A 12,367-nucleotide genomic window follows, 5' to 3' on the forward strand; every position below is an offset into this window, starting at 1 on the left:
CGAAAGGAGAAACTGAACTGAGCACAGTAAGCGTTCCTCTCTCACCACTGCCCCGCCCCCAGGACGGACTGCATCCCCCTGGAACCGAGAGACAGAATAAACCCTCCACTCCTTGAGCGGCTTAAGTCAGGTGTCTAGTTCCAGCAACGAGGAAATGAAACCTAATGGGTAACAGACTGGACTCATCCTTGGGATCGGAACCCCACCCCCCAGAGAAAACAAGTCACAGAGACGCATACTTGATAAAATTTATTTTAAAAAAGAAAATAATAATTTATGCCCTTGACAAAATAAAAGATCTAATAATATAAATGTTTCTTAGAAAATATATGAAAAGATAATATAACAAATATTAATAAATCAATATTCACACGACAGCAGAAGTGACAATGCCTCTACAAGAAGGCTCCGAGGAGGGTGCTGGCCTGCACACAGCAGTGTCTCTGGCAAGCGCTGTCACCCCTTCTTTCTCCCACAATGAGGTGTCTTCCTGTTTTTGAGAAAACCTGATGCAAGTGAATCTAAACTTAGGAAGCCGATCAGTTAGGAAGCTGGCATTTATTGGCGCCGCAAAATAATTCTTTACCAAAAAAAAAAAAAATTCTGCCAAGGACCCTTTAAATAGTTTGCTAATGTACTGAGAAGACAGTTAACCGAATTCACATTCCTTCCGGTGTAGCTCTACAGTAAAAAGTGTGAGGCCAGTCTTAAGTGAGGCAGCCCCAGAGGTGACCTGGGACCCAGGTGGAGAGGATGCTCCTGACAGCGTGGGAATCATGCCGGTTCTCCCATCCTGACCTGTCACTTTTCTTGTCCTACCTTCTTTCTGGTAAACCTGCTTGCCTGGTGCTCTCAGGATAAGGAAGCTATAAACTGTGGGGGGAGGGAGGCGTGAAATGAACTCCTGGGTCCCTCCAGCAGAGTCGAGTGAGGGAAAAATTTGGGGTTCTGGGTGTGTGTTGGATGTGACTGGGTGGACACCTGACTCCCTGAGGGGGAACAGCCCAGTGCAGCCCTCTTTGGATGAGACTCATCTTTAGGAGGATGCATGAGGGCGCACGTCTTCAGAGGATGCGTGAGGGCGCACATCTTCAGGAGGATGCATGAGGGCGCACATCTTCAGGAGGATGCGTGAGGATGCACATCTTCAGGAGGATGCGTGAGGGTGCGCGTCTTCAGGAGGATGCGTGTGGGCACACGTCATTTGTCACACTCCTCCTGGCTGCCCTCAGCACAGTGGTAATGCCGTTCACAGAACTCCTGGATCCGGCTACAAGCCTCCAGCATCATCACCTCGGGAACCGTGATGACAACTCGGAAGAAATTGGGGTACTCGAAGCACTGCAAAAACAAGGACTTGTTATCTCCAGGGCAACTGAATCTGATACTGGCTCACCGTAGCGTAGCCAGGCCTCTAGTCTGCAAGACCCATCACATCAGGGGAGTCTGTTTGCTCCACACCCTATGCCTGGATTTCCGAGTCAGCCACTGAGTGACTTCGTCTTAAAATAGACTGCTCTCCTCCCACCCACAGTAGTGTTTCTGACTTATCTTCCTGTTACTGGGGGGATAATGATGAAATCTTACCAAATGAGAACACTTGGCATGGTGGAGAAGGTTAGGCTAAAACATAGCTCAGGAAGACCTCCGGGGTCCGGAGACATGGCACTCACCGTCGCCGGGAGGCAGTGAACAGACTGCTCCGCAAATAACCGCTCTGTGAACTCCACATCATTCTCAAACTCTGGGAAATGTTCTATCTCAATTCCAACCTGTACCAGTGAGAGCGGAGAGACCAATGTGTCACCAAAGGAACACAGGTGCATTTCCTACGCCAGAAATGAGAGCAGGGGCGCCTTGAAAGCTGTCTGGAAGCTCTCCTGCCCATAACTAAGAGCATCACCACTCGGAACTCAGGAGCTCCTAGCTGGGAGGAGAGGGCATGTTTATGTTCTTATTGGCGTTTATCCGAGGGTTCCTCCCTGGATGTTGATAAATGAAGACAAGAAAAGAAATGCCAATTTTCTTTTCTCAAAAGAGGTAGTTAGCCTTAGGACCAAGTAATTTTTTTTTTACTTTGTAGGGTCGACCCCATCAATTACAGGACAATTAGCATCCCCGGGCTACAAAATCCCTATGTGGTCCCCATATCTCTGAAGGAACCAACATTACTCTCAGCCATGAAACACAAAGCATGCCCTTTATCTATGCATGAGATGGTGGCTGTACTGGAGAATTAGGTTGTTGGGAGAGTTTTGTGAACACAGGTTAAATCAAAGCACTGGGATAATTCATAACAAGGCAATTCCTCAAATAATGGGGACCGGTGCCTAACTCATTGTCTTTGTAAATGGAGGCATACCCTGCTTGGCCACCCATGACAATCCTGCCAAGCCAGTCTCCTGTGCTTTATCACTTCTATACATACACACATCTCACACACACACACACACACACACACACACCACCACACACACAACTCAATACACACATACACACACACACACACACACCACCACACACACAACTCAATACACACATACACACAACACACACACACCACACCACACACACAACTCAGCACATACACAGCACACACACACTTACCATAAGGTACATGGCTCCAGAAGGGCGAACTGGCTGGAGTCCAGGAATGGCAGCCAATGCCCCATAGCAGAGGTCTGCATTGGACTACAAGAAGGGGCAGAAAGAAAAAAAAAATCAAGGATCAAATTTTAAGTAAAAGAAAAGCATGACTTTTACATGTAAATTTTTGTATAATAAAGCTATTTTTTAAAAAAAAAGACATAAAATCATCATTGAAGGTAGAACCTTCATTGAAGGCACAAAGAGTTAACAAGACCAAAATCCCTCACTTCAAGTTCTTAGCAGGACAGAGTGAGTTACAGGAAGTGAGAAGAATGGGTCTATGAAAATGACATTGATGCCACCTTCTGCTCGGAAACCCCACATTGGAACAAAAATTAGGGACGATTATTCCTTGTTCCACTGATGCGTTCTCTGGCTCCCGAATTCTTCAAGTGGAAGGCTCCCAGCTGCCGTTTTACCTTAAGGAAGCTTAAAGTGTCGTGGTAAAACTCTTGAGGGGTCCGCTGAAGGATACTCTTCAGGGCTCCCTGGACAATGGTGCACGGCCCCAGGATCCTCTGGCTCAGCTTCACCAGCCCATCTCGAATCTAGAATCCCCAGGAAACAATGATTTAGCGATTCTAAAACACCCCTGTGTGGTGACTCTATTCTGACCTTTCCATCGGGTTTTTACTCTCCGGACCCTCTTACATTACACCACCTGCATCTACAGCCCGACTCTGTCACAAATCTACATGTGACTGTGGGAGATAGTGTAACTTCTCTGCACCCTGCTTTGCTTGACTGTAAAATGGCCTCAAAGGGTGTCATGAAGATAAAATAAAAATAGGGTTCATAACACATGAGCAATAGTGCTTTCACTACGGTGAATGTCCGCCCTTCCGGAGTCTTAAAATTGGAGGCCGATGAAATTTCTTCACAGACGCAGAGACCCAAACTTGTGATACTGGATTTGGATGAGGAATATTCATCACATTTCCAGGCACTGTGAGCAATACTGTCGGGAGGAGGAAACCCTACCTCCGCAACACTGAGTGTTCAAACTAAACACAAACACTAAATTACTCATGCCATTTTACCGTATTGCTCTCACCTCGTTGCCAAAAATGTCTCTTCGATCATGGATGAGGATCCAGCCCAACCTCCAGCCAGGAACCAGCCAGCGCTTGGCCAGCCCACCGCAGGACAGGATGGGGACATTGGTGCTGAGGGTGGCCAGGGGTTCATATTTGCTATCGGAAAACACCTGAGGAAAAGAGGAGCTCTTGAATGTTCTGGATCTTGAGCCTTCCATTCCCCTCCTTAGATGTTGAGGAACAGAGTAAAGGATCATCAGGCCCCTTCCCACCCTCAGGCATGACTGGATCCCACATGGTTCAGGAAAACTTATCCAAAGACAATTTGGTGTGTGGTCTGGATTAAAGGAAGCCTAAAATGAGGACAGAGATGCTAGTCGAACAGTGTATACAACTTCTGAAAATTGGCACTGTGGAATTAGGGTTGGTGGAGTTATAGATTTTAAAATAAAAGATAATAAATAAATAAAATAATCCAATATCTAACATTCCTGGGCCAAACTATGTTGCAGAACTCAGACTTTGGGAAGAATTAAAAGGCCACACAGCACATTTGCCATATGTAATATTTCCAAGGCAGTCTAGAATAATACTCCCCATCAGTAACACAACAGTCCTCCCTCTTCATCTGCGCCTTTTTTTAAAATTTCTGATGCTGAGAATTGGACCCAGACTCAAGCATGGACTAGGCATGTACTCACCCACTGGGTTACATTTTGAGGACTGCCCCCCGACACCAATCCTCAAATATACACATCTATAAACAAGAAATCTACAGATACCTTTATATTCTAGCAACTTGTCATCTGTATTCAGGTAAATCCTGGTGCAGGAGAATTGTCTGTATTCTGTCAATCATGTTTTAAATAAATGCTGATTGTCCAGGCAGGAAGTATAGGCAGGAAAACGAGACAGGAAGTAGAGGTAGAGCAAAGAGAACAGGAGTATTCTGGGAAGCAGGAAGCTCCCTCCGCATTCCTGCCCAGATCACTGAAGAAGCAGCATGTCATCTGCCCCGCTGAAAAGGGTACTGAGCCATGTGGCTAGCATAGATAAGAATAATGGGTTAATATAAGCTATAAGAGCTAATAAGAAGCCTGAGCTAACGGGCCAATCAGTTTATAAACTTTTTTGGGGGACTTGCCGGCTGCGGGAACAGGACAGGACAGAAACCCCAACAAACAGCCCCTCATGTTACAAAATTCCAAGAACTTTAGGATTTCCCAGGTCTTGGAATGAAATAAACAAACAACTAATAAACTAAGGAGACGTGGTCTGTGTATTTGAAGAGAGGGCTGTGCACAGCTTCCAAAGATTCCATTAGCTAACTCTAGACACCCCGTCAAACAAAATGGTACTGAGACTCCTATAGTGTTATAACCCACCCTGAACTTACCATGTCACCATAGATCTCATCAGCTAAGATGGGGACACATTGCCTTTCAGCCACTGAAAATTAAAAAAAAAAAAAAAATGCTGGAATCATTTTCAGTTTGAATGATCTTGTCGTTTCTTCATACCTAGGCCTCTGGGGTCTGCATTTGGAGCTCGTGGGTCTGACTGTCCTCTTAGGCGCTAAATACATCTGGCATTCTTCCAGGATGTTAGCCTAACTCTGCCGTTTAACCACGGATTTCAGACTCTCTCTTCCACATGGCGGTAGTGAAGGTAAATACGGGTGAAAGGCCTCTTAACCAAGATGCCTGGGACAGGGGTTTGAGATTTGAGTGGTTTATTGTTATGATTCGTCAGGGGTTTTGTTTGTTTGTTTGTTTGTTTCGGATTTTAAAAAGAGGGATTTGGGGATATTTATACAGACTTGCCATTTGAACATTTCTGATCTGGAAATGTCAAATGCACCAAAATGGAACGCTTGCCATATGGGGATCAGCAGTGTGCAACCTGTATTTCTCATTTCCCCCTTCTTCGAAACTAGCCCTGGGGTCCATGAAACATCATTGATTAGAGCTGGGGCTGGCGTTTCTTCACCCCCGTCCCAGGCTCAGGACAACAGCTAAAGGAGTCTGCTCTCACTTCGTCCCCTGTGAAGGGGCCTTTGGCACTTACCTGCCAGAATCTTCTGAAGGTGCCTCTTACTGAACACAGAACCACAGGGATTTGAGGGGTTGTTGACAACAAGACAAGCCGTCTTGTCATCAATCAGAGATTCCAGTTGTTTTAGGTCAATTTCCCAAGACTTCTCAGGCTGAGAAAAAAAAAAAAAAACAAGAAGAAGAATGAGACTAGGATGTTTCTGAACAATTTAGGCAGAATACTCTGCCCAGGGATTTGGTATAAAGAACAGAGTAAGAGGCCAGTGAGATGGCTCAGCCGATAAATGCCACCAAGCCTGATGACCCGAGTTCCATCCCCATGCCCCACGTGATGGAAGGAAAGAACCGACTCCTGAAACGTGACCTTAGACCTCTACACCTGTGCCATTGCTTGCACACACCAAGCTCACTGCTCCATGCATGCACACAAACATACATACAAAATAAATAAACATGATTTTTAAAAAAATAAACTGCCTTTGAATCATTTCTTTTTTTTTACAGGGTAGTAACTGAGCACTTGAGTCAAAAATGAAAAGTCAGAGCCTGGAGAGATGACTCAAGGGTTGAGAGTACTTGTTGTGCTCGCAAAGGACCCAGGTTCAATTCCCAGCACCCACATGAGGGTTCACAGCCAATTGTAGCTTCGGTTCTAGGGGCTTTAACCCCCTCTTCTGGCAGGCACACGAATGCCACACAGACAAAATACTCATACGTTCAAGATAAAATAAACATTTTTTAAAAATCAAAAGTCAATTACCAATAGATTGTAGAGCTTGACCTCAATTCCCATAGATTCAGCCAAAGTCCTATAGAGGGAGAACCCGGGTCTCGGAATAAGGATGTTTTGTCCTGGATTGGCCAACACAGCTAAGCAGAGCTCAATAGCCTGACTGCAGCCACTTGTCAGAATGACATCCTGCAAAGAACGGAGAAGGGTGGACTTGGGAGCAATGATTAACTTACTTCAAAAAGTGCCAAGGAAATAGGAAGGGTTGTGCTGAGCCCAAACCAAATCTATCATCTATCTATCTATCATCTATCATATGCATGTGTCTATTTTTCTAATGCCCATCTCTTATCTATCTCTAAATGTTGTTGAAAATGATGGTCACTTAAAAAAAAAAGTAAACAAATCTCTTTAAAAAGAACAACCTGGCTATGAGTCAACCAACTTTCAAGGGAGATCTTCGATTGACCTTGGTCTATTTTTCACCGAGTTATTTATTTACTTTTGATGGCAGACTTGAAGCCTGACTTTTCTCTGAACCCAGATAAAAGACACCTCTTTGATGAGGAAGTAGACAATCCTCTTATTGGGCATCCCCTAAAACTGGTACTGACAGGGACTCGGTTGCCATGAGACCCCTAGCGTTCTCTCTCAATGCCCTAAAATGAGTGAAGGAAGATACATATTTAAACACATCCTAATGATAAATTCTTTTAAATTAAATTATTTGCTATTTTTTAATTGTTTCTCAATGGTCTTTTGAAGGATAAAGTCTAGGATGATTTGGGGGTCCTTTGAGACTCCGTGACAATGCTTCGTCAGTGGTAGAAGACACCCCTTACACTGTGTGTAATTACACTGTGTGGCGACATTAATCACAATTATTGATATATGAAGTTCTCAATTTGTTAAAGGGTGGTTCTCCTCAGCTCTGCTCAAATCACCACTCCTTGTGGGATAGAAGCAGGAGTCTGCTTGCTCTCAGTGGCCTCTAGGCTGGTATCCCAGCTCACCTTAGCTTCCAGGGGAGCCTCAGCACAGTGATAATAGGAAGCGACCTCCTCCCGACTGGACAGGTAGCCTGAAACAAGACAGGGGAGAGGAAGCTGGTGGTTTTCCACCCTTGGTTGACAGTCTTGCCCCAAACACTGCTTCCAGCTGCTTCCTGTCCTCGCTTAGGGACAGTTTATTCTGTGTGCCTAGTCACCATATGTAAAGGGGATTAACTTTATATGTGGCAGCGTTATGAAAAGTACAAATGTATGACAACAAGAAGCAGTTCACAAACCATAAAATGCACTACATAATCTTGCCTACTGTGATTGCATTTTATGGTGCTGTAAGTAAAGGTTTAAATTATTCCTGAGTCCTTTATATGGGGTCTATTTTTTTTTAATGCTACCGACAGTTTCAATGCATATGATCCAATTTCAATGTTTTATCTTATATATATATACTTATAGTATCTTTGTACAAGAGTTCTTTTCTAGAGCATTCCCAACATGGCTTGCAGGCTTAAAGTAATAGCAGTTTCAAACTGCTAATTATTATATTATAATGTTTTACAAAATTTCTTTCCAGGAGACAAGTTAGCAAAGATACAAACTGTATCCATCTTCTTTCATTTAAGATACACTAATGGTTCTTTCAAGTGACATTGATCAACATTTCCTACTTTATTAATGGAAAATTGGAAAATAGGTGGTCTCCAGGAAGAACATATACCTTGAGACCACCGTCCTCTCTGCTCCTTCACTGTGCAATGCTCAGACCCTGTGAACACTTCTCAGATGAAGGTTTGATTCCAGCTTCCAAGCTCAATTACTTTGGATAACAAAAGTATCTATTTGTGTAGTGTGGGGTGTGCACTTATCACAGCACATGTGTGGCAGTCGGAGGACAACTCTGTGGAGTCGGCCCTCTCCTTCTGTTATGTGGGTTCCGGGCATTGAACTCAGATCATTAGGCTTGGCAGCAAGCATTTTTACATCTCACTAGTCCTCATTATAATATTTTTGTGACCTAATTTTGAGTCTTGAATTCGATTGTTTTTTGTGCAACTTTCTAATATGTAAGCAATTCACCTAAAAGCATGTCTCAACTGCACAGTGGTGGGGCACACCTTTAATCCCAACACTTAGGAGACAGAGGCAGACAGATCTCTCTCAGTTCAAATTCGAGGCCAACCTGGTCTATGGGTTGAGTTCCAGGACAGCCAGAACTACACAGAGAAACTCTGTCAATAATAATAATAATAATAATAATAATAATAATAATAATAATAATAGCCCTGTCCCTGATTCCTCTTGGAAAATCTTTGAATCTGGTAGCAGTATGAAACTACATTGCTGTTCTCTCATTCTGAGTAAAAGAATGGCTCAGTGTATACCACACCCAGGGGAAGATACACGATGTGCAAATAAAGTCAAGAAATTATTTATTTTACCAAAATCTTTAGAAGAGACATTTGGACAGGTGGCGTTTCCCTAAGCAGGAAATTGTTCTGCTCTCAAGAATAACTCCTGTCCCCAAAGTAACAGCCATGCTTTCTTATATCCCCTCTTACATGCTTAAAAATGTGTATCAAAGAGATCAAGGCTGGGATGAAAGCATAGCTTCAACCCACAAAGAAACAAAGGAGCTATTTATAGGGGCCAAGCATAAATAAATGTAGAGCCCAGAGGACTGAGTGCCAGCCAAACCCGCTCGGGCCTTTGTGGTAAAGATGGGCAGAACTGCTTGAGGAACGACTGTGTTTGAGCACCTAATGAGGAGATTCCAGCAAGCAGGTGGAATCATAAAAGAAATTCGACCTCAATAGCTGCGTTTAAGAACCCACCGTGGGGGCCTTCTCTAAATCTAAAGGGCTGTTTCATCTTGGGCTCTTTAGAACCATGGATCAGGAAATCAGAGGCAATTACTATAGGTGGAATCCTATTTAAAAATTATGAAAGAGGGCTGGTGAGAGGGCTCAGCAGGTAAAGGAGCTTGCCGCCAAGTTTGACAACCCCGAGTTCAAGTCTTAGGACACACATGTTGGAAATAGAAAACCAATTCCCATAGTTGTTCTCTGACTGACACCATTGCTCGCTCTCTCTCTCTCTCTCTCTCTCTCTCTCTCTCTCTCTCTCTCTCTCCCTTCCCTCTGTCCCCTCTGTTTCTCTCTGTTTCTCTGCATGAGACACACACACACAAATAAATTTAAAAGCCAATCATGGTAGCACATGCCTGTAACCCAAGTTCCTGAACAGCTAAGGCAGGAGGATCACTAGTTTGAGGTCAGACTGTGTTATGTGGCAATGATCAAAGCCAGAACAAAACAAGAAAGAGCACTACAGAATTTGAAGCTACCAGGGTTGTCTCTGGGCAGGCTCACCAATGGATGGGGCATAGCCATTGTATTTCCCTGAGTCCAGGGCATCTTTCATGGCTTGCGTAACTTCAGGGTCTGTAGGCAGGTTTCCAAAGACAGTAGGGTCACCTGTTCATGGGAGAGGAAAGCAAAAGAGCCACCTAGAGTTTACATCCCCATGTTTGGGTCTCCTCTCCTCTCTTCCCAACAGCCCAATGACAGCCCTCCATCAAGTGGACCAAACTCACCAATTGACAGTGAGATCACAGTTTTGTTTGGATTGGGCTTCACCTTCATGTTGTCCACGATGGCCCGGATGGGATTAAAGGTGTTATTGGACATGTCAGAGGGCCTTACATTCCATCTGGCCTTCCTGCCTTTCATTTTTCCCTGCACCGAGCTTCTCCCACCAATATTGACATGCACATCCAGAACTGAAGGCAGGCTGTCATTGTTTGTCTGGATCATGTAGCGGTCCATGACTCGCAAGGCCTACAAGGAAAAGAAACACATCTTCATGATGACAAAAGCAGGGCACCGTGGGACGGGGGAGCTATGTTTGGACACAAGCAGGGGTGAGGGATAACTTCGCAGATGTATCTTGCTAACTCTTTACAGACTTCCACTTGCAGGTTAGCTTTGCTGTGAAAGGGAGGTGGAAAAATAAAGTAACAACCCATCTTACAAAATTAGCAGGAAGCATTTATTTATTTATGTTTAATTTATCTATTACAGGTGGGGCTTTCCTCTTGCCTTTTGTGAGTGTAGGAGAGCATGCACGTGTGCCGGTGAGGACCAGCACGTGCCACTGCAGTGTGCGAAGGTCAGAGGACAACCTCGGGCGTCAGTCCTCACCTCACACCTTGTCTGAGGCAGGGTCTCTGCCACACCTCGCTGTGGGTTCTGGGGTTACAGATGGGCGCTGACATATATAACTTTACATGGGTCTTAGAGATCTGAACTCAAGTCCTCATCTTGGGTGACAAGTGCTTTCCCTACGAAGTCATCTTCCCAGCTATGAATACGTGGGATTCTTCTGTAGGCCACTCCAATGCCCGTGCTCTAAGACAAGCCAAGAAAGTTTTAATCAAAGCATGTGGGGGACCATCTGTCCACAGAGACACTGCCCCTCCCAACAAAGGGTCTTCCCAGTAATTACTTCAGCCTTGGCAGCTTGGCAAGACCCTGTCTGAGAAACTTTATAAAACTAAGGTAATATCTCAGTGGTGGAGCGCTGGCTCAGCAGTGCCAGAGTTCAAACCCTAAGACCATTGAGAGAGAGAGAGAGAGAGAGAGAGAGAGAGAGAGAGAGAGAGAGGTGAATATTGATGCCAGTTAAAGTAAAACCATGTCAGATAAGCATCTCAGCCCTGGATAGGTCAAGGCAGAGCATCAGAAAGAAAGGCAGAAATGTCCCAATCACCATTACAGCCCAGAGGACCTTGGGAATTACCTTCCACGTCTGAGCAAAGCAACCTTCAGGCACCAAACCTATGAGCTCACCAGCACTCCTCCACCAAGTCCTGTGACCATGAGTTCAGGTACAGACCTGACCCTTGAAATAGTTTCAGCCAATGGGCGTTGGGCCTGAAGCCCTTGTGCCATTGGCTGAGAGTGAGAACTAAGCCCTCCTCTGGACCTCCCCCAACACACTCTGCGGTTTCTCACCCCAACCCTGGGTCATCATCCAATCTGGGATTTATCATCACCTCAAGTAGCTGGAATTCTTAACTCTTTCTGGTCAATTGGTGAGATGTAAACACTGTGGAGGGCACTTAGGATAACAGTGGATAACTTCATTGTCCTTTTTGTGGTGAACACTATTATATTAGCGGTACAGATATCCACTGATTAAAAACGAGGGTCCTTCAGGTGCCCTCTTCTGGTACACTCTACTCTCACTCCTGGACAGAGGCAATGATAAGGGCTTGGTTGACTATTTTTCTACCATATGTGGGATTTGCCATGGACAGCTGTAATCATTACAAAAACTCAGCCACACTTCCAGTAAAATATCAAATAAAAATTTCATCAGTTTACCAAAATAGATAGGTATATGGATAGATAATTAGAAATATGTATATATATATATATATATATATATATACGCACACACATATATATAATAAAGTTTCAAAGCACAGATGGAATTGTACTCTCCAGCTTATTTGATAATATGTATTATTATTATCACTACTACCTATTTTTCCCTATGCTTTAATCCCCTTTACTTAGCATATCACGGGGCACAGGGCTTTGGACTCCTGCTAGATAGAACAAACTGGGTAGTTAAAATAAATTAATAATCAATCAAGAAACAAAGGTAGCCAAAATCTCTGCAGCTTTCTCTTCATTGGGTGCGCAAAACTGTTCCAGTGTTCAGTGGGTTCGGTATCTGAGTGTAAGAGAGAGAATTTCCAAGAACTGTTTTCTTTGTTAAACAATGGCAAATTCCCAGAACAGCTTCTAACATCACAAAGTTAATGAAGGAACCAACAACAATCGTAGTGGGATCTTTCTCCCAAACGAAAAGCACATAATCTGA

At 44.2% G+C, this 12,367-nt stretch overlaps 1 protein-coding gene across 2 annotated transcripts; it reads right to left on the reverse strand.

The window, feature by feature from the left end:
- Nucleotides 1–234: 234 nt before the first annotated feature.
- Tat (tyrosine aminotransferase) lies at nt 235–11,435 on the reverse strand. Of its 2 annotated transcripts, none has more exons than XM_048437286.3 (12): nt 11,276–11,435; nt 10,071–10,314; nt 9,847–9,951; nt 7,484–7,551; nt 6,501–6,659; nt 5,754–5,892; nt 5,083–5,135; nt 3,704–3,856; nt 3,069–3,197; nt 2,608–2,691; nt 1,674–1,772; nt 235–1,341 (listed from the first exon to the last, which is right to left on the reverse strand). In XM_048437286.3, the coding sequence occupies exons 2-12, from the start codon at nt 10,300–10,302 to the stop codon at nt 1,201–1,203; spliced, it is 1,362 nt and encodes a 453-aa protein (XP_048293243.3). In that variant the 5' UTR covers nt 10,303–10,314; nt 11,276–11,435; the 3' UTR covers nt 235–1,200. The 2 variants fall into 2 exon arrangements, with proteins under 2 accessions (XP_048293243.3, XP_085537872.2); XM_085681746.2 differs by lacking the exon at nt 11,276–11,435 and adding an exon at nt 10,678–10,701.
- Between the last annotated feature and the right edge of the window lie 932 nt (nt 11,436–12,367).

Source organism: Myodes glareolus, chromosome 22 (genome assembly GCF_982192425.1).
Source record: "Myodes glareolus chromosome 22, mMyoGla1.1, whole genome shotgun sequence".
Classification (NCBI taxonomy): Eukaryota; Metazoa; Chordata; class Mammalia; order Rodentia; family Cricetidae; genus Myodes; species Myodes glareolus.